The sequence below is a fragment of the Balaenoptera ricei genome, chromosome 1, assembly GCF_028023285.1.
Source record: "Balaenoptera ricei isolate mBalRic1 chromosome 1, mBalRic1.hap2, whole genome shotgun sequence".
Lineage (NCBI taxonomy): Eukaryota > Metazoa > Chordata > Mammalia > Artiodactyla > Balaenopteridae > Balaenoptera > Balaenoptera ricei.
In genome coordinates, this window is record NC_082639.1 from 178216644 (window position 1) to 178238825 (window position 22182).

The following is a 22182-nucleotide window of genomic DNA, read 5'->3' on the forward strand; positions in this document are numbered from 1 at the left end:
AAGGTTTCCTCACAGATTCCTTTTCTTTTGTCTCTTTCCAAATAGTTTTATTTGAAAAATATGAGTTCTTTTTTGAAACTCTAAACATAAATGCTTTTGTAAGAGCAGGAAGGGAAGCAAGCCTTCTCTGGTGACAATTATTGTCCTTATTTTTTTTTTATTCATTCATTTTTGGGTTAATTTAGTCTGGCGAAAATTACATACATATTCATGTTTCTTAATAAGAACAAAGCTTTACTCTTGCTTATTTTCCATAAATTTGTCCTCATAAGCAATTTGATAGACATGTACTTTAACTATTAGAATAAAAGTCCACAGTGAATCCATGGAACTTGGTTTCAGATCTATAATTCATTAACTCCTTCCCCAAAGGTCCAAATGCTTCTTTATCAGATTACAGTAAAATTGCTACTGCTTTCTTTTAAAATTTCAGAGTGAGACCACTGCAGCTGAGGTGTAGATTGTCTGTCTATTACTAAATGCATTAGAGTTCCTGAATGTAGTTTCATTTTGATCCAAAGCATTGATTTGAAACAAAATTATAGATTGTGGAATTAATTATAATTTTTCAAAAATGATTTTCTTGCTCAGAATTCCATGGAATGCATGTCTGAATTGTTTACTTTAAATATATAGTTATTTTACTTCCGTTGCCAGTTTGCTATCTATATGAGATTTATAATACCTAATCCATATTGAAATATCAATAATATGATACTATTTGTTAAACTTTCAATCATCATATGGGCATTGTTTGGACAGCAGATGTAGAAGTTGTAAGTAGGATAAAATGTCTCAAGTGTTACAAAAGTGCTAATAAAGGAAGGTTTTGGAAACCCAAAAGTTACTTAGGCTATTAGCTTCCTTGGACAATTAGAAGTTGACGGAGAGTTCTTTATGATTTCACTTAATAGTTGTATCATTATTAGGTATTATATTTTAAAAATAATTAACACATCCCTCTAATGGCCAAAGTTAATGTACCTTTTAACTTTGCCATTATTTTGCTTTAAAAGAAAACATTGATTATTGGTTTTCAAAACCACAGCTATTTCATCCATGACAAAAATATCTTTCAAAGTCCTTCTTTTCAGATGTTTTAAAAGCAATTTTTATTCCAGAATCTTGAAAGATTGTGCTAAAGCTTGTTTTGCTAAAGAAGCTGAAACCCAGGTAGCTTCAGAAACTATACTTATGCCACATAGGAAAGTGGGAAAGTTGTAAAGATTTGAATTTTCAGAGTAAGGAATTATTACTGTGGTTCTGAATTATCCTTTGTATATATTCACATTTCATTATATGAAAAGTAGAATATTGTTACTTACTGGAATTTCTTGAAAAAGTAAAATAATTTTTAAAATATAAAATAACTTTATTTTTATGTGTGTTCATTGGATTCAGTCATTGGATTGATAAAATTTATATAATCGGTCCTCTATTTCTATTTATGTTGCATTATCTAGTAGAAACATGTTATGGTGATACTTTTAAGATTATGAATAACTGTTTACAAACATTTATTTTGACATTATTTGAAATTGTTAACATCCCACTTTTGAAAGTATTTTTTCTCAAAGATCAGATTTCCTCCCCCATTTTTTCGGGGACTATCTTAGGATGTATTTACTCCTTTATTCTGTGCTTAAGTCCTTGATTTCAAGAGAAATTTTATAATTTTATATTCTAAATCCAGACTTGTCCACCATGTTCTCTTAAATAGGCAACATATGATTCAAATTTAGAGATAGTACAATGTTTGGTGTAGTCCTATGCTAAAAACTTCACACGAAAATTCAGTACACATTAGCAGTTTACTAAATGTGGCAGTTTAGATTTACAGAGTCCATGCCATATTTTTAATTTCCCCATTTTCTTTAAGTGTATCTCAATCTTGAAAAAAAAATCCATAATAAGCACCAGGGAAACATAGAAAATACCAAGCAGTATTTTCTGTAGATGATTTCTTTTTACCTTCATACCAGACCCCTTCTGTATCCTGTTTAACTTTTTAAATTTATCTCAATTTTTGACTGAATACGTGTTAATAGATGAATGAACTGTCATTTTATTAGAACAATAATTAAAATAATTGCAGTTATTTTTAGTTTCATTCTTGTTAACAATGAACATTTACTGAGTATGTTTGGTACCTTGAGGTCTTTCAAGTATTCAGCATACAACTGGTCTTAAAACCACTCCATTACATGCTGATATTCTTGAATCATACCCTCAGCAGTTAAAAAGCACATCATATTATGGAAGATGTGCAAAGAATTACTGAGCTGAGCTCTATTTTTTTCCCATCTTAATACTAAACAGTACTTTTGTTATTTTCCTTGATTTTATAAGTAGCGAGTAAAATACATGAAGTAATGTAAGCATTTTAAAAATATGCAAATTTTTTATCATGGCTGGAAAATTATTTGAAATCTGTGGAATAATTCCAGTAGTGGCCAGGCAAGAAATGCTCAGAAGAGGGACTTCCCTGGTGGTCCAGTGGTTAAGACTCCATGCTTCCAATGCAGGGGGCACGAGTTCGATCCCTGGTCAGGGAACTTAAGATCCCACGTGCCACACAGCAAAAAAAAAAAAAAATGCTCAGAAGAGCTTACTAATGCATTTATGTTTCTCCCATTTATAATATGTTTTAACAACAAAGTACCTTGATTTGCAAAATATATCATTTATTTTAGAAAGTTCTGATCGGTCCTATACATATCTACATAATACATACATGTGTATATATGTTTATGTGTGTGTATGAATACACATATAAAATTAAATTGGGTGGCCAGATGAGAGAAGTAAGGAAGAATGATGAGAAGAGTGACTTTTCTATGTTTCCTCCCCCAAAATCACATAAATTCTTGACTGTGTTGACTATCTCCCTTAAGACATGGCTAAAGGCATGAGTAAACCAAGATATATGACTATCTAAAACTTTCTTTTAAATCTAAGTATTGTACTTTTTTCCAGTCTCAGCATTGTGATGGAAATGTTATTATGACATTAAAGGATATTCTTTATTATTGCTGTGCTTTCTTGACCTGCCATGTCATGACTTGGCTTCAGTTTCAAGGTCTTCCATTTCCTTGGCCAGTAGGGACCCTGAGGGCTTAGCAGGAAGCCCCTGTGGATAGTGGGCAGGGTGGGAGGTCATTGCTGCCCAACAGCAACCTTCTTGACTGATTAGGTCATTGGGATGACAACTTTCAGGGGATTCCTATCCAGTTCTCTTGTTGGCAGCAGAGATAAGAAGCTTGTAAAAGTGAGTTTCTGAAATACACAGAGTTAGAAGAGGCCCTTACCTCTCTGTCAGAGGCCCCCGTTGTTCGAGTGGTATGGTATTGTAGGAATTATGATATAACCATTTAGTTCAGCAGATATACAGATTTGACTTTCCCCTATCATGAATAGGTTTATATTTTTACTGATCCTGGCTTTAATGGTATGTTACTGTTGGCTGTCCAGTGTATGTCATAGCCTGTGTAAAGACTCACTTTTTTGCCCCATGTACTATGTTATTTGGCTCATGGAAAGTTCCATAATGTGCTTGCATATTCTTAAACAGTTAATGGAAAAGTGATTGTTACCACCTTCTTGTATTTATTTTTTTTAATTTTTAATTTTTAATTTTTTGATGTGGACCATTTTTAAAGTCTTTATTGAACTTGTTACCATATTGCTTCTGTTTTATGCTTTGGTTTTTTGGCTGCGAGGCATGTGGGATCTTAGCTCCCCTACCAGGGATGGAACCCGCATCGCCTGCATTGGAAGGCGAAGTCTTAACCACTGGACCACTAGGGAAGTCCCCTGACCACCTTCTTTTAAACATATAGGTTTTATTTTTAAAACACTCAAGAGTCTTTTCAAATTCAATTTCTTTCCCTTTCTTTTCTCATAATATCTTCGATAGTAACACTGTCTTGGCCATCTCCCAGCCACACCCACCCCCTCCGGCCATCAACAGCATCTTCTGGTCCATTGTATTCCATGACCTACCAACCCAAAGAAAACGCTGTTAAAACCAAATTCCTCCTAGGACGGTTCCAAAAAGCATTCAGCAACATCTTACTCTTTTGCCATGTCAAAGACCTTCACTTCCATATAACGCAAAAAGCTGGGGGAGGAAGGGTCTAGGCCAACAGAAGAGTGGTTCTTTGTCAGCTAATTCCCAGTGATGGTTAATTTGGTGTAATCTTAGTGACAATCAAGACACAACAATTGTATTACAAGAATTGACTTTGCAGGTTCCAACAGATTTCACTGGGCAGAAAGATGTTCCTTCAAAGAGTCAAGATATTTAGTAAACATAATGGATGAATTTCAAGAAAGCCTCTGCTGCCATTTACTGTAAAACACAATGGAGACTTGTGCTTATTTAAGCAAGATTCTTTAAGAGGACTTGTGTGGATCAAAACATGTCAACATTCTTAACTGACAGGTGCTATGTGTGGGCATCGATGGTTCATTTTTTACTCTTGTTTGAAATGATTTCTAATGAGAATTCTAATATTTTTATACATTATTTTACCTAAAACCCTACTAAATAGCATTTTTTAATTTTATTTTTTTATTGAAGTATAATTGGTTTACAATGTTATGTTAGTTTCAGGTGTATAGCAAACTGATTCAGTTATACACATATGTTTATAAATATTCTTTTTCAGATTATTTTCCCTTACAGGTTATCACAAAATACTGAGTAGAGTTCCCTGTGCTATACAGTAGGTCCTTGTTGGTTATTTATTTTATATACAGTAGTGCGTGTATGTCAATCCCAAACTCCTAATCTATCCCTCCACCTCCTTTCCCCTTTGGTAACCATAAGTTTGTTTTCTATGTCTGTGGATAATAGCATTTTTAAAGTAGAATTTCAAAGTATAGCGTATAGAACAACTTAAGCAATTATGCAATTAGGTTATGCTCTTATATAATGAAGGCCTAAATAAAATAAAAGGATAATTTCTAAATAGCTACCAACTTTTTAAACACACAGTCCATTTCACTTATTCACTTGACATTGCAGTAGTTGTTTGAATTTGCAACTCCTGATATAAATATCAGTATAAACTCATGTAACATGGGTTTTCTTTGGATGGAAAATCTTGCAAATAAATAATTCTCACAGAATCATTTGGCCAGACAAATCATTATCAGGAAAATACAGAAACTGAACAGTGTATCATTGGTTTAGAATTTGTGTGTGTTTATCTATTTCTATATCTATGTGTTTATGTATACGTGTGCATATTTACATTATATATATACTGTAATTTCTGAAAAAAAGGGTGACTATAGATGTTGAGATGAAACATTATTTTGTGGTATATTTACTGAAATCTGATCCTATTTAGCCTTTTTATTTTGAAACTCCAGATGAAATTCAGTTAAGTAACAGCATAGGTATTAGCTACTCATTGCTTGTTTTCAAAATCTCCATTATTAGGTCATATTCTCCTCTCCTTAGCATAATCTAGTCTCTATGTTGTAAAATGCCCACAAATCTAAAGCTGTTCCTAATTTTCCATCCTTCAGTCTCCACAGCCATATGCAACAGGCATTGATCTTTTCCTAATGCAGTAATAAGTTAGAAGCGTTTTTCAAACATGGGCACTTTATTTGCTGTATTGTTGTCAAGAACAAAAGGAAATGCATTTGGCCAAGGTCAGTGTGAGAGGAAGGCTGAGGCCTGTGCCAGAAAGCTTTCTGCTCTTCTGGTTCATTAATGCTATCCATTTGGCTTTGGTCTTCCTGATTTAAGATATGAAGTATGTTGATGTTTGCCACTGCCAAGGCAGTTGTTGTACTCTGAATCTGTGGGTCAATTCCATCTTTTTAAGTACACCATTTCATTCATAGAATCTTAGAACTGGAAGAGAGCTTAACACGTGATCAAACTCATTCATCTGCTTCCAGGCAGAAGAGTAATCAAAGTGTCTAGGAAAGAGAATGGTTTTCTCCATTTATCAAATTTCCCAAGTATAGGGACCTTGGTCTTGCTTGCTCAATAATTAGTATCTAAATATAATTCTGATTAGTAAATTTTTCTTAATATCTATTTGAGGTTTTCCCAGCAAATCAAATGCTGTTTCCTCTTACACTACCAGGATGAATATTGAAAAATTAAATTCGTATGTCCTACCTTTCAGCAACGCTCTTTTTTTTCAGTGCTTCATGCTGTTTTGTCACCTTCAAGCTCTCTATACCTTTCTAAAGTTACAATATACTAGTGCATTAAGAAAGACATGATAAGCAAGAATTACTGAGAGAATTGACAAGAGGTCCATATCTTTCTGTGTATACATTCCAGATTTAGAAATATCAAAAGAAAAACAAACAAATGAAAACAAAAAAAACCTGATTAGTACATGGCTATAAAGCATGTTGTAAATTGATTTATTCACTTACTCAATATTTTTGAGTATCTACTATGTGGCAGGCATGTGACATATACTGCATGGGCCATGACAAAGCAACATGCAATTAAAATATACGTCAAGGGGCTTCCCTGGTAGCGCAGTGGTTGAGAATCTGCCTGCCAATGCAGGGGACACGGGTTCGAGCCCTGGTCTGGGAAGATCCCACATGCCGCAGAGCAACTAAGCCCATGAGCCACAACTACTGAGCCTGTGCGTCTGGAGCCTGTGCTCCGCAACGGGAGAGGCCGCGATAGTGAGAGGCCCGCGCACCGCGATGAAGAGTGGCCCCCGCTCGCCGCAACTAGAGAAAGCCCTCGCACAGAAATGAAGACCCAACACAACCAAAAATTAATTAATTAATTAATTTAAAAATATATATATATATATACATCAAAATCATCTGGCTGTATTTTGATCCTTTGAAGCTATTTCAGTTAGAGTGTCATTTCTCACCATGCCCTCAACCCTCAACTTTTGTGGTGGAATTATGAATATACATAATAAATAAAATATTTGGAAGTTTGAGTTTAAACCAGATTATGTTTATATATATATATATATATATATATAAATATATATATATATATATATATATATTTTTTTTTTTTTTTTTGGCTGCATTGGGTCTTCGTTGCTGTGCGCAGGCTTTTCTGTAGTTGCGGCGAGCGGGGCTACTCTTCGTTGCGGTATGCGGGCTTCTCATTGCGGTGGCTTCTCTTGCTGCGGAACACGGGCTCTAGGTGCGCGGACTTCAGTAGTTGTGGCACACGGGCTCTAGAGCGCAGGCTCAGTAGTTGTGGCGCACGGGCTTAGTTGCTCCACAGCATGTGGGATCTTCCCGGACCAGGGCTCGAACCCGTGTTCCCTGCATTGTTAGGCGGATTCTTAACCACTGCGCCACCAGGGAGGTCCCTAACCCAGATTACGTTTTAAAAATAGAGAGCAAGCCTGTTGGCAGGAAGGAGTAAGAAAATGTGGTTTGGAATACTGCAAGGAGATTTTCGTGGGAAATTCTGCCTCCTTCTCTATGAGGCAGTGACACTTAGAGACTTACTCCCAACATCTAGCCTTGAGCCGCCTTGTGGCTGGAAAAGCATGTTTTTCTTTTCTTGGCGCCTTTAGGATTTCAAGATTCTTCCTGGCCTTGTGGACCATTGTGAGCATCCTGGCAGTACCTCCCAGCGAGCCCCTCCTGTAACAGCTACACACAGGGAAGTCTTTCAGGAAATTTATGACCTGGTACAGATACAGGCTTTCCTCAGCCAAGACCCACTCTATTTGGCATCTGGAAATGTCATTGGTGTTTTCTTTTTTACACACTCTTGACACATCCTAATTTAAGAATAAAAGTACAGGGCTTCCCTGGTGGCGCAGTGGTTGGGAGTCTGCCTGCCAATGCGGGGGGCACGGGTTCGGGCCCTGGTCTGGGAGGATCCCACATGCCATGGAGCAACTGGGCCCGTGAGCCACAACTACTGAGCCTGCGCGTCTGGAGCCTGTGCTCCGCAACAAGAGAGACCGCGATAGTGAGAGGCCCGCGCGCCGCGATGAAGAGTGGCCCCCACTTGCCGCAACTGGAGGAAGCCCTCGCACAGAAACGAAGACCCAACACAGCCAAAAATAAAAATAATAAATAAATAATAAATTTAAAAAAATAAAATAAAATAAAAGTACAGCCTATGGACCTCACCTTGCCACAGCACTTAAACGTACAATTTTCTTTTTTGGCCTCAGAATAAGCACTTTCCTAATTGTTATTTTCCTTGACTGAAAATCTTGATATGTTTACATTTACTTATGTATAACTCTCCACCAAATCTTCAACATTATATATCAATTAAACATGAACCTGGAGTAGCACCGTATTAAAACCAAGATGCTCAGAGTAGTAACATAAGAGTGTCATTAAACGTTTGGTTTAAAAACCAGATGTTTCTAAAAAAGTCTTTTCATATGCCTATTATCTACAGCAACTCAAACTGAATTTATAGTCATCTTGCTGAAACCAGCTAGAAGGAAGATCCTAGAAATATTCAAGAGATCAAAGGATGATAAATGGAAATTAATTGCACAGGAAACATGACTTAATTAGTGTGTCTGTCATTGATAGTCTTTTCATATTTGTCTTTAATTTTAGTGAGTATATCATTTATGTATAAGTGCTTTTTTATGATCACTGCCACTCATGATTATTCTACCCTAGTTTTTCTCACGAGGTCTTAAATTCCCCAACAGTCTGATTTGTCAACTTTGGGGGAGGAAAACTGGATTTTAATTGGCTTGAAAATGTGCTCTTGTGGACTCGAGGCAGCTGGCAGTGCGTTCTGAATCCGCCATGCGTGTTCTCCATGTCTGCATTTCTACAAGGCTTAGACCAGGCTCTCATGCTCTCTCTTGGTTTCCTTTCCTTTTTCTCCATTAACTTTCCTCACAAATACTTAGCAGCACAGTTGGCAGATGAATGGAGGTTAGCGATGGTATATAGATTTGGATGAGAAGGGGGTGGAAACCATTGTATTTTCTTTATTTCACATTAGACCTTGAATCAACCCATTGTAGAGTATCTCTCTAAACTTCCTCCTTTTAAACAAAATTTTATTGAAGTATAGCTGATTTACAATGTCATATTAATTTCTGCTGTACAGCAAAATGATTCAGTTATACATATATACATATTCTTTTTCATATTCTTTTCTAACACGATTTATCACAGAATATTGAATATAGTTCCCTGTGCTGTACAGTAGGACCTTGTTGTTTATCCATCCTGCATACAGTAGTTTTCATCTGCTCATCCCAAACTCCCAATGCTTCCCTCCTGCCCTCCTCCCCCTTGACAGCCACAAGTCTGTTCTCTATGTCTGTGAGTCTGTTTTTGTTTCGTAGATATGTTCATTTGTGTTGTATTTTAGATTCCATATGTAAGTGATATCATATGGTATTTGTCTTTCTCTTTCTGACTTACTTCACTTAGTATGATCATCTCTAGGTCCATCCATGTTGCTGCACATGGCATTGTTTCATTCTTTTTTATGTCTGAGTCTTTTTTTTTTAATGTTCCTTCATTTCTTCTTGTTATATTCCATTTGGGCTGCTATAACAGAATGCCATAGACTGGGTGGCTTATAAAGAAGCGTCACAGTGTTGCAAGAAAATTTCTCACTGATATGAGATTTGGGCGTGTATACATTAATGTTATGTTAACATTTGATCTCTATTGAACTGATTTTTTTTTCCTATGTATTTTGTGTTTTGGGTACAATTCTTTTTTTCACATGACCCAGACATATGTTCTTTCTGCTAGATTTACTTTATTTCCAGTCTCAACTTTGCAAAATCATAATCACCAGAAAAAATATTCATTAAACACCATGTGTCACTTTGGTATCTTAGAATTGGCTCTTGGAATTTCTGCTTGAGTCTGGTAATGCATTTTTATTAACTGTGCTGAGTTCCTAACAAATTGGCCAGGGCTTGAAGTTTTCCCCTACTAAAGTGACCATAAGCTTCTCTTTTGAGCTGAACTCTACTTTGGTTGCCCACGTGATCTAGAATCACACATGCTAAAACCAAATGACCTCCAGACTCACCACCATCTTTCTCTGTCACCTATTTCCTTTTTTTTTTTTTTCTCCCACTACTTATATTCTCTTTGAAATCCACGTGTGGTTTTTTTGTTCACTAGACTCCACTGTATTCCTCTCCATTGGATGAAACACAGTGACTATGACTTTCAACCCACAACTTATAAACCAGCCTGGTTGATTTCATTTTTAATTCATTTTTACAGGGCATTGAATTTTGCATAAATAATATTTGTGCTTCTGTTTACAGAGGATCCCCATGGGGTGCTGTGCACCGTTATTACTGTTATTATTGTGTTAAACTTATTGTTTTCAGTGTCACATTTAATTGTGAATTAGTAGAGTCACTTTTCCTGATGGTGATGTGCAACCACATTTCATGTCTTTACCCACTAATTCACAACTTTATTCACATGAGAAGGCAATTTCGAAAAGGATAAAGGGAAGAGTCACCAGTATTAAATAGTAACCAGACAAAATAGGGTTCAGATAGGTTTAACTCACCGCAGTATCTCTTTCAATAGTTTATGAGATTTTTAACAGGCAAAAGAGAAAGAAAGGGAAGATTTTCTTTTTTTTCTTTAAAGGCAGTCTCTATGTTTAGCAAATACAGGCCAAGCAAACTCGCTCGCTCGCTCTCTTTCTCTTTCTCTCTGACATCAAGCAAAGTAAGAAATAGTGCCTTTTGAATAGGAGATTTCCTTTAATTACATTGGGGAAGTGATAATGGTAGGTATTGCATGTTTAATGTAATGTTCTGGATGCCCCTTTTTCTTTCCTTTTTTTTTTTTTTCCCCTTCACAGCCACCTCATCTTGAGCAGAAATAAAAGGTTCAAGGCTTGTCAGCATCAGTTTATAGATAGCTGTTTAAAAATAATGAGATATTGGGTATTGTAAGGCTCAGAGCCGTCTTGCCAAGACCCATTTATTTCTATTCACCTTTTGTCAGAATTGCAGACAGAAGACATTCAATTAAAACTTGTCACCTGTTGCAGATGACCTAATTTGTACTTGTATGTGTCATAGATTAGGGCTCCATGCTTCAGATGAAGCAACTGGACCCCTGGTGGAATAATATTTTCCCTGCAAAATATTTTGTAAACTATGTCTTTTTCAGTTTTCTATGATTTTGATTTCGGCTCTCAGCCAGATTATAAATTTAGCACATACGCCTCAGAACCAGCCAAGAGCAGTGAATCACACCTTGAAAAAAAAGAAGGAGAGACTTCTTTGTGGCTATGTCCTGTGCACAGAAACCTACAAATATATTTTGGATGCAGCTTGAATCTGAAACAGAGGGAAGCCTTTGTAATTTCCTATGCAAGCCTCACATGTTTAATAGTACAGATAGCTACCAAGAGACCAAAATGAAAGACTTCCCTTTGCTAATTGTTAATTCATCTGTAGAGCAAGGAAGCTTTAATGTGAGTCCTGGCTTTTATCTCTTTTAGTGACTGAGGACTCAGTTAAAAAAAAAAAAAAAAGCCCGCCTAATGGATATGCATTTTCTCTCCCTGTGTGATTTTTCCCTTTTATTTCAGCAGATCTTATAGTGCTTCCACATGCAACCAAGCTATTTCCAAAGTTCCTGAATTGTTGTCATGGTATTTCAGCGGAAGTAAATGTAACCATTCGTCAAGGTGTCTAACTGAAAAGCCACCATCGGGGTCTCCTTCTAAACTGTAAAACTCAGCCAGAATGTTGCTTTGCCTCCATGGCCCTGGCAAAACAGTCCTTGTCTTATTTCAGTGACATTTTAAAGAGGAACAGGGAGCAAGGAAATGAATATCTTTGGGTCCCTGCCTCAAGAGAAAAGCAGACTGACTGAATCTTTTTTATCATTTTTGGTTTGCCCACAGTCTCATAGCTATAAACTTCTTCTAAGTGGAGACGCTTTATAGAGTCATAGATGCAAAATGCCTAGCCCTTCAGCGGAGTAAAAGTATTCCTCTCTCCTCATGCTAGTTCATCATTCTGCCTTGCTCTTTGCATGCACCCCCTATCAGGGTGCGAGTATTGTTTACCGCAGTAATTGGGTTTTATCTGCCCGTGCTTCTGCTTTTGGAGTCTATACCACATGCTCTTTCCCAAAAATAGAATTTGATGACAGAGAAGCAGTATAAACATAGTGTTGTAAAATGGGATAATAATAGCACCTGCTTCATAGGATTGCTGTAAGTGTTAAATGTGTTCATGTACATAAAAGAATTAACCCATTGCCTGGAATAGAAGCAGCTCTCAATAACCAATGGGTGTTTTGGTTGATTCCAAGACACTTCGTACAGAGATTAAGTCATTCCACTATCAATGAAGACATTGCTTGTTCAGGAGATGCAGATATCAGGAGTCAAACGTTTGCTGAGATAGGAAGAAAGGAACGAAATCATGAAGCCATGTTGAACAGTATCACTGTCTATTTTGAGAAAGGGCAATAACAGTAAGAGAAGATAACTAGGGCTTGGTGTGTTTTATTGTCTCTCATGATCCTCCAGAATTTAATATGGTTAGATTCTCCCTGGAGTATTTGCGTCAATGTACAAATAATTTTCACTCATCCCTTTACTGGGGTACCTATAAATATGCACAAATACTGTAGGTAAAGCTGGTACTCTCTGTAAGGATGCTGTTACGAGGAAAAATCCCATCACAGGCTGCCACTAAAATTCTCATCGCTGTGTCTTGATTCTGCCGATCTGCCTTTGCTTCCTTTCCTACAGCCCCTCAAAGGGATTTTCTCCACCCTCTGTTTATGATGGTTCCCTCACAGAAATCTCAGGCAAATTCAAGGGCGCTTCTAGGTAATTCTTTTCCTGAACGGAAAGAGCCGGATTCCCTTCCGCAGCAAAGGGAGCCGCAGTACCAGAGACATCGTGGAGGAGAACGTTCCCACCTTCTTCACCTTCCTGCGTCATAAGTTTTACTTTCCCAGGCTGCTCCTCATCCTCAATTACAAGTCGTGTTGGATAACATTTAAATAATCCAACTATTTATTTAGTAGTCATTAAAGTCACTAATCTTTTAAAATATTATTTCACTATCTTTTAAAAAATTATCACTACTTTAATATGACTATTTGCATCTTTCTTAAGTATTCCAGGGGTCTATGTAATTAACGTTTTTAGCAAACCTTTGTTTAAGAACAACGTTATAAAAAGGCTTGTCTTTAATATAACGAAGTAGGCTAGGATAGCCTTGTGTAATTCTCTGAAGGGGAGATTTTTTTATTATCCTATGAAATGACTTTGTGCTATTAAAAATGTGAAAAATACTTTTGTCTTTGGACTATATAATATTGTAAAAATTTGCATTTGGGCATAAAATGTAGACTTAAAATTAGCTGACCTAAGAAGGCCTTGTGCTGAACTGTTTTACTTCTTTTGGCATTTATGTGCCTCATAGCGGTTTTTGTTGTTTTGTTTTTTTTCCTTCTTGCCCTATTCCTGCTTCCTCAATTTTGTGAATTCTGACAACTTATGAGATTTGTGATTCCCTTGTGGCAATGTAGGCACATGCAGTATTTGATAGAAAAAGCGATGTGAAGCGTTCTGTTTGGTAGGTAATGTCAACTATTAAAATTTTTTATTTAAAAAACGAAAGGGGTAATGGCAGTCTCCACATGAATAGAAAATCCAGTTGCCTTAATTAACTTCAAATCCTGTCAAACATTGAACATTGTGGGTATCTTATTTACTGGGAGAAATCTTCTTTTTAAACTTTTTCAAAAATGGTTTATAAGTGGAGTCCAAATAGAAGTTGTTTGTATTTAAGATTGTAAAGATGTAGAGAGACAGGCTTTGCCACTGTAAGTGGAAATATTTGGATTAGATTGATGTTTGTTTATGGTAAATCTGGATTTTCCAGGTCCTGATGGTAAATACTGTTGTTGTTTTTTGTTTGTTTCTGCTGAAAATAGAGACTTTTAAATGAAATGTATTAGGTTAATTGGATAATTATCAATTCTCTACTTAACTTTGTATTGTGTGTTTCTAGCTAAACTCAGAGATGGCATTTTTCTTTTTCATAGACTTTGGGTTAGTTTCTGTATCTGTTCTAAAATAAACTCTAAATGATATTATTAGTGACAGGGATGAGCAGCAAATAGAATGGGATACCAAATATTTCTGTAATCACTTAGACATCAAATAATGTCATTATTTCGGTTTTATCCTTTGTATTATCTTACCATTCAATCATACCTCAAATGTGTTTACCTACAGAATTGAGGCAGGGTAGACTCACACTCCATGGGGGTAGATTTTCAATAAATGATCACGATGCAAAATATATTTCAATAAATAATATAGTAATATTTCAACAAAATAATGATATAATGGCAATTTCCTTGGGATTTTAAGGTTTATAAGATATTTAATAATGCATTTGTATAATATCCAAGTATATTAGTATATTAGTATAATATCCAAATATATTAGTACCTTATATTAATATAATTGGGTCATTAAAGCAAAACACCAGGGAGGTTATTGTCTTAATATCCATCTTATATTTGGAAAAGCAAACAGGTTAAGGAACTCAACAAAATTTACAGAGCTTGTTAATGAAAGAGCCAGAAAGAAACCATTCTGATTTGCAAACTATGCCTTACTTTTTTCCATGTTCTTCATATAATATTTAGGAATAAATTATTATATTATTACAGTTGGAAACATTTTTCTGGAAAAACTTTAAAACTAGAAATATACTGAAAATAGACTTATTTATTTATTTATTTTTTGGCGTATAGTTGCTTTACACTGCTGTGTCAGTTTCTGGTGTACAGCAAAGTGAATCAGCCATACATATACATATATCCCCTCTTTTTTGGATTTCCTTCCCATTTAGGTCACCACAGAGCACCAAGTAGAGTTCCCTGTGCTATAGAGTAGGGTCTCATTAGTTATCTATTTTATACATAGTAGCGTATATATGTGAAAATAGACTTCTTAATGATATCTGTATAGTATTGTTTTATCAGACCCTTTAAAATAACATTATTAAAGTTTCAGTGCATATATTATTATGACTCAGATGAATACATCTGTTTATTTTCAAAGATGTACAAATAAAGAAGCTGGGTCCACATGTTTGAACACATACTTTGGGCTGATTTAACTTTGAGACCTATGTCACTTGTGTATTTCCGTGTTATATGATTGTCCTTGGGGGAAAAAAAAACTGGTTTTACTGACTATGTTTTTTCTCCAACAGAACTGAATAAATTGATGAATAATTTTAGTATGATGTAGAAGTAGTTGCAGGTGTGTTACTAGGATTTGAGTTCAGACATTTCACTGAGTATGAAGTCAGCTAAACTAAATCATTATCATTATCATCATATCACTAGAAGATGCATAAAAAGAAGATTTTCCAGATTTTGAAAAGAGATTAAAAGCAGTATAAATATTTTTTACTTGAAATTGTTGATATTTGACTACTTTTAACCCCCTAAAATGGGAATAAAAATTTCACATAAAAGTTATTATGATCTTTTAAAATATATCGACTCTAGAAATTTTTACCATTAATTGTTATCTAAACTTGGCAGGAACAATTTTTCTGTATATTGACTGCCCATCCACTTTCGCTACATAATTGTATTAATTATTAATTATGTAGTATTAATATCTAATATTTTCCCTCTACAGTCATCTACTGAATACCATATACATAAAGTTATAAATCATAAAAGAATGCTTTGTCCAACTGATCTTTATTTTAGGAAGTAAAGAAAGCGTTAAATGATGGCTTTGGTAAAAAAGTACTTGAATATTTAGAAACTGGATAGATATGTAGATGGTATGGATGGATGGATGGATAGATAGTAGTTTATCTACCCACACACTGAAAGGAGGTGAGGGGGAGGGAAGAAAGCGAGAAGAAGAGGGAAAAGGAGAAAGAGAAAGCGAGAATGAACATAAGAGTGAGAACACTCCTTTAGATTTTGGAGGAGCACGTAAAAATAATATGAATATTTCAGTAATTCATTGTTCAAAGTTGAAAGGAAATGCATAGTAATAAAATTATTTCACAGTATTTAAAGGATCTATTCCTACAAATACAAAAAATATCCCATAATGCATAATAAAAATTCTGTCAATCAAGTATATGTATTTTTTTCTTCATGATGTTTAATAACTAGTTTTCAGTGTTGCACTTCTCCCATAACTTGGGCCAGTTGGCTAAGCTGATTGGTGGCTTTAGTGTGATATAACTGTGTCAGAATTGTTTCCAGCCAAGACCTTGAATCCAATCTTTCAGCCACGATCCTCTTCCATAGGCCTTCAGGATGGACGAAATCCATTGTCAGAAACTCACCAGCTCTGACTCCTGTGTTGGAAAATACATAGTGTATTGTTCAGTATTTGGGCATGTGAGGCTATATTGCTCATGGTGAACTCATGCCCTGACAGACACCAAAAGCAAATTTTGGAGTCTACAAACCTAATTGAGATGCATTCTGTGAGCTTTCTTGGTTTTTTTTTTTTTTAATTTTTAAAATTTTTATTGGAGTATAGTTGATTTACAGTGTTGAATTAGTTCTGTGGTACAGCAAAGTAAGTCAGTTATGCATATACATATATCCACTCTTTTTTAGATTCTTTTCTCATACAGATCATTACAGAGTACTGAGTAGAGTTTCCTGTTCTGTACAGTAGGTCCTTGTTGATTATCTGTTTTATATATAGTAGTGTGTGTATGTCAGGCTTTCTTGGTTCTAACAATTTCAGAGTTATTTTTAAATGTTTCCTCCTTTTATTAGCCTTCGTCTGTCATTGTCTTTCTCTCTCTCTGTTTGTTTCATCCTGCCTTCTCTTCACACCTCTAATCATCACATTAATGTTCACATTGTGTTGGAGCTGGATGCCAAATGTGTTATGATACCACTTTTAGTTATATATGCTTTTAATTTTCTAAACTCTTATAATGAAAAATTTAAAATTCTTATGATGAAACAAATTTGAATGGATCTCAGATGAGCAGACAAAATGCGACCACATTATATAAACTGGAAAAATATCTTGGAGAAAGAAAGAAATGAAAAAAGACAAAACATGACTAAAGGGGGGGAAAAGGGGGAAGGTGTTAAACTTTAGTAAATTAAATATAGACACAATAAAAATAGAACATTAGAAATTAGATAAACGAAGGAATGGAACTCTAGGCGCAAAATTGCTCTAAAAGCAGCAGTCAAGAAATGTTTCTTCATGATTCACAAGCACTCTATTTTCATTGAATACTTAGAGACTGTACCTAAGCTCTTTGTTTTTTGATATTTGTTTGTCTAAACCTACTTACTTGCTCTTGAAGTTGTCTCCTGATATCACTTAAACTCTGCTCTGATGTTTCAGTTTGACATTTCAGGGTTTATCTAGAACCAAGTGTATGTTTGTGTGTATCACTAAAAGGAAATCAACTCTTAAAGTAGTAATATTAAGATAATATGAAAAGTTATATTTTTCTTTAGCTCATGGATTGATAGTCATCTTTAACATATGAGTATATATTCACCTTCAGGATTCACATAGAAATACATCAGCCTTTCCCAAACTGTTTCATATAATTCAGTTACACCACAACTCACCTGTTCCACGTGATACTAACAAATGTTCCCAAAACAGGATCCTTGGTTAAATTGGTTTGCAAAACATTGCATAGGCTGTATCTCCCTCGGAGAGTTTTGAGAGTTAGTTGCATGTTAAAGGCTCTGAGAGGGCCTTCAGTAAAATAACAATACTGAGGATACTGTTAAACCAAATCTATCTTCTGAACAGTTTGAGAAATACCAAAATATGTACAATGAATTACTTGGTTGTGAATTTATTAATGGATAATATTAATACTGTCTTATCAATTAAGGTACAATATAAGACCACAAAGCGAATCTCATCTCTCTCTTACTCCCAAGTAATCTTCTCTTTATTTGATAAAGATTTATAAGTTTCTGTCCTAAACTTTACAATTACAGACTGGAAACCACGTTATTAACAAGCACCCTCCCCACTGCCCCATGTAAATGAAACATTTCTTTCTTTTTAATCCCTTTCTTTCCCTTTTGCCCCTTTCCTTAATGTTATAGATCCACTGTCAGCAAAACCTCCGTGAATCTTGACCCAGTCCATCACTCATGGGGAAAAAGTATTACTAAATGCCAGTCTACTTTTGCCTACTTTCTAGCTTCACGCTTCATCTCTGCCCTCCTAACAAATCCCTTCTTCACCATTCTAGCCTCCTGAATTCTTTCAGGAATCTCCTCCTTCTGACCTGCGTTCAGTCCAGACCTGCTTTCAGTTTTCTCTCATTTGAAGGAAAATACAAACGTGTGCCAGAATGTAAGGAACATGCTCCTTCTGAGACATGTTGACTTAGAACAGGGAATGATCCTTGCGTCTCATCTTGTGTAGTGGGGTTCCAGCTCTCTACAACATGTAGGGGTTTTCAACTCAATTCAGTTCCACAGGTCCACGTGGAGTCCTCTGATAGACCGGGGTGGATTGAACAGCTCTGGGTCTACTGATCTACTCAAGCCCACACATTGAGCTTTCAGGGGTGACTGATGAAGAGGATACACATTGCCAATGTCTTTAATTTGAGAAACTGTGTTAGCACCAAATTCCAGTTTCTTTGTATTAATTCTCAAGGAAAGGTGCCTTTCCTTTGGTATGTAGATGACTCTGATGGCCTTGCCTAAATGTCTTTCAGCTTGGTCTCTCTGCCAGGTTTGGTTTCCAACCTGTGGCAGTCTTGGTTTAGCCATCGCTTTTTTACATTCCTCTACTTCCCCTGGACCCTTCTGCAATCTACTCTCTGTTTACTTAGCACTCTTGGATGATACTCTCTATGTATTTGATTGGTCTCAAAGATAGTTACCTCAACAGTAAGGAAGCGCCTGTCTTTCCCCACAGGAGTGCGTCTTGACAGAGTACGTGGAGGTCGGCAGAAGTACAAGCGCAGAATAGATGCGGAGAACAGCCCATACCTGAACCCTCAGTTGGTTCAGCCAGCCAAAAAGCCATGTAAGTACAGCAGACATGTCTGGCTTTCCAGCACATGACATCCTCCCAGCTGGCTCTAGGTACATCAGTTTTGGCATGCCCATTCCTACTGACTCCAACGAGACTTCTCTTTGTTGGCGGGGGTGGGGAGATGTGGCTTTATTCCCAAGGATTGCCTTTGAAGGGCAACAACAACTCAGCTAATTATCTTTTTTTCCTATGGTTTTCTCCCCCTCTACCTTTTTTCACCTAGTCATTTTGTGGAAGCGTAAGCATACCAAGGCATAGCTTATATAGTGCGAATTTTACATTTACGGGTTATCTTTATTTTCAGAGGTACATAAAATGGATCGTACCATGATCATTAGTTCACTGGAGCTGTTAGTTTCAGATTTCACAAGAAAGTGATTTTTGTAGTTTTCACTAGCTAAATGAGTTTGTTCAACCTCCCAATGAAAATACATTAGGAGCCTCATTAATTTAGAGCTATAGAAGGTTAACACACTCGCTAGCAATAGATTAAAACAAGGATGGGCCCTACTGATAACAAGCATAGGTTGGTGGTTCCATTTCAGATGCCCTTATGGGCATTATGAAGTGTTTTTTTAAAAGCCCATGGTTTGATAATGCCTGGCTGCAATTTGAAACGATGGTAGGTATGTAGCTAAAATGCAAACCCCATTCTCTTTGTCATTAGCTAAAAAGAGCTAGAATATAGATTGAGGCAGTTAACTGTGTTCCAGTTTCTGAAAAATCAGTTCATGGCTGTAGTGCAAAAGGGCTAACATTTTAGGATGTTTATGCATAGAGTTTATACGAGGCACTGAAAGTGCTTTGGTGGAAACAATTCTCACATTTAGCTGTCTCTGTCTCAGAAGACACAACCAGCCCTCACCAGAGGAAGTTGCAGCTATAGCAGTTCTAGAAAAGACATGGGTAATTTCTGATCTGCTTTCAAGGGAAGAGAAAAAGTGTCCTCTTCTCATTCAGATTCTCCAGGAGGGGTCGCTGTTACGCATCATCCGTGTGAGCATATGGGCATCTGTTAAATACATAAAACAGACCCTGAACTGTAAATGAAAGGACATTTTAGCTATGTCAAAGGAAAAAACAACCAGTTTTACATAAAATTAAAGCTTAAGTGAACATATGGCATGGTTTCCTTTTGCCTTTCCAAAAAACATTATGTTGATTATACCTTCAATTGTCCAATCTGGCATCTTCTCCTCAGCCTGCATAAGCTGTTTGGCATTCTGCAAATACAATCTAGGACTGCATTAAGCAGATTTTGCACATTAGAATAAAAAAACTTTCTGATAATACAATAAAATGCAATAAACACTCATGTTTAATTTCATTAGAGGTTTCGTTTTCCTGGATTCACTAATATCCAGACTGGCCATTTCTCATTCATTTTATACGAAGTCGACTGACACCATTGATGATATCCTCTACCGAGAGAAAAATGAGCACCAGCCCATTCGTAAGTCCACAGGATGGATAAAGAAACATCTATGGTTTTCGGCGGAAACCTGAGAAATGGGGAAGAGGCTTGTCAAGTACCTTTAAGAAGATTACAGCAATTTCAATGAGCTCCATTTGTCTGAGATAAAAGAGGACTCCTAATAAATCATTACTCATTATCTTAAGGCCTCTGTGTTAATTTTCCTTAGTCTATCCAATTAGTGTATTTTGGTAACAAACATTTATAAAACTTAATTTTCAGATCCTGTCAGAGACTAGGCATGGGCTTTGCTCAGAAAGTGTCTGGGGGAGATTTCTGGAGCCTGACTGATTGTTTGTGTACTACAAAAGCCCAAGAATGAAAATTGGGTTCTATTGATTCTAATTAGGGAAACATTAAATAAGATTCACCTAGAAACAGTGCTGCCGGCTATTCCATTTTCTGAATGATAGGAATTTCTAAGCTTCCACCAAATTTCTCTGACCCCCTCCAGTCAAGTATCCAGTGGCTTGGGTAAAACAGGTTGCATTTTCCCTGTACTAAAAGAACTCGAATCACGATTTCCTTCCGTTACATTTTTGTACCCTTTATTACTGCATTTTCTTCTAATCCTGAGGATCTAGTCGCTGCTGACAGGTTTTGCTGCATTGTCAGAGCAATGAAAGTGGAAACTTCCAAGCGTAGCTAAAAAACAGGGTGTTGTTTCGATAGCATATACGAGAAACAAATGTCATTCTCTTCAGATCCTACAAATTAAAAAAAAAAAAGAATCTCTATTTGATTTTAATTTCTTTTCTAGAAAATATGATATTTGGGAATACTTCCTCCCAAATCTGTATTTTTAATTTGATAATAATTGAATATTACTGCCATTGAATGGTTATCTGTTGATAATTTGAAGTGAACAGAATTCATGTGGCAGTCATAGTAGTAAAAATTTTAAACTCTATCAAAAAACTACTAATTATAGCTTGGATAAGTATCCTTGTTATGTTGTTACAGCAGACAAAAAAAGAACTATGTTTTCAATTCTAAGGTATATGAAGTCTTTTCATTTTGAGTTAAAAAAGTTAAAAATGTATAGGGAAAGGCAAATGGTCTAGTAAACGTAGAGGAACCTTTGACTTGGCTCACAAAGATCCCATTTAATACCCTAGTTTTCTAGAGTAATAGGACACAGACGTTGAAATATCTGAGTTTATTCTTACCTATTTGTATTTCCTCACTTAGAAGAAAGTATCAAATCTAAAGCTACATGTAGAAATTGAAAATGGGGCCAACAAGAAAAATCATTCCGTTAGCAAGGCTTTATAACCCCTTCCATAAACTCTCACATGGCCCTGAGCGATAAAACACATTTGATGTGATGCTTTCCATTTGTCTCTAGTGTTTATTTTATGAAGGATTTTAAAAACATATATCACAAATTTCAGACAGATAAATCTGAGCCAGAGAATGAGCTAAAGACAACAGATGAAAATAGAGGATTAAAGTATTAGACGCTCCAAAGTGGAAATACGGTCACATTTAAGTTGGAGTATTTTTCTGGAAACTGACATTGGCTATATTTGGAAGATGGGCTGGGTATGTGGGGAGGGGGAGAAAGGCAAGACCTTCATATTGAATGCATCCCACTGAGACAGAGTTATACAGTCAGTAATTCACCCTGGCAGAAGGGCTCTGACCTTTGCTCCTCTTTAAAGGAATTAGGACAGTT

At 36.1% G+C, this 22182-nt stretch overlaps 1 protein-coding gene across 25 annotated transcripts in view; it reads left to right on the plus strand.

Annotated features, from left to right (window-relative positions):
- Positions 1 to 22182, plus strand: part of ESRRG (estrogen related receptor gamma) — a 629476-nt gene that overhangs the window by 546839 nt on the left and 60455 nt on the right. For all 25 annotated transcript variants that reach the window (XM_059942603.1, XM_059942497.1, XM_059942467.1 and 22 more), the window contains one exon: positions 18911 to 19021. In XM_059942603.1, the coding sequence (XP_059798586.1) occupies positions 18911 to 19021 (111 nt within the window). The remainder of the gene's footprint in view (positions 1 to 18910; positions 19022 to 22182) is intronic.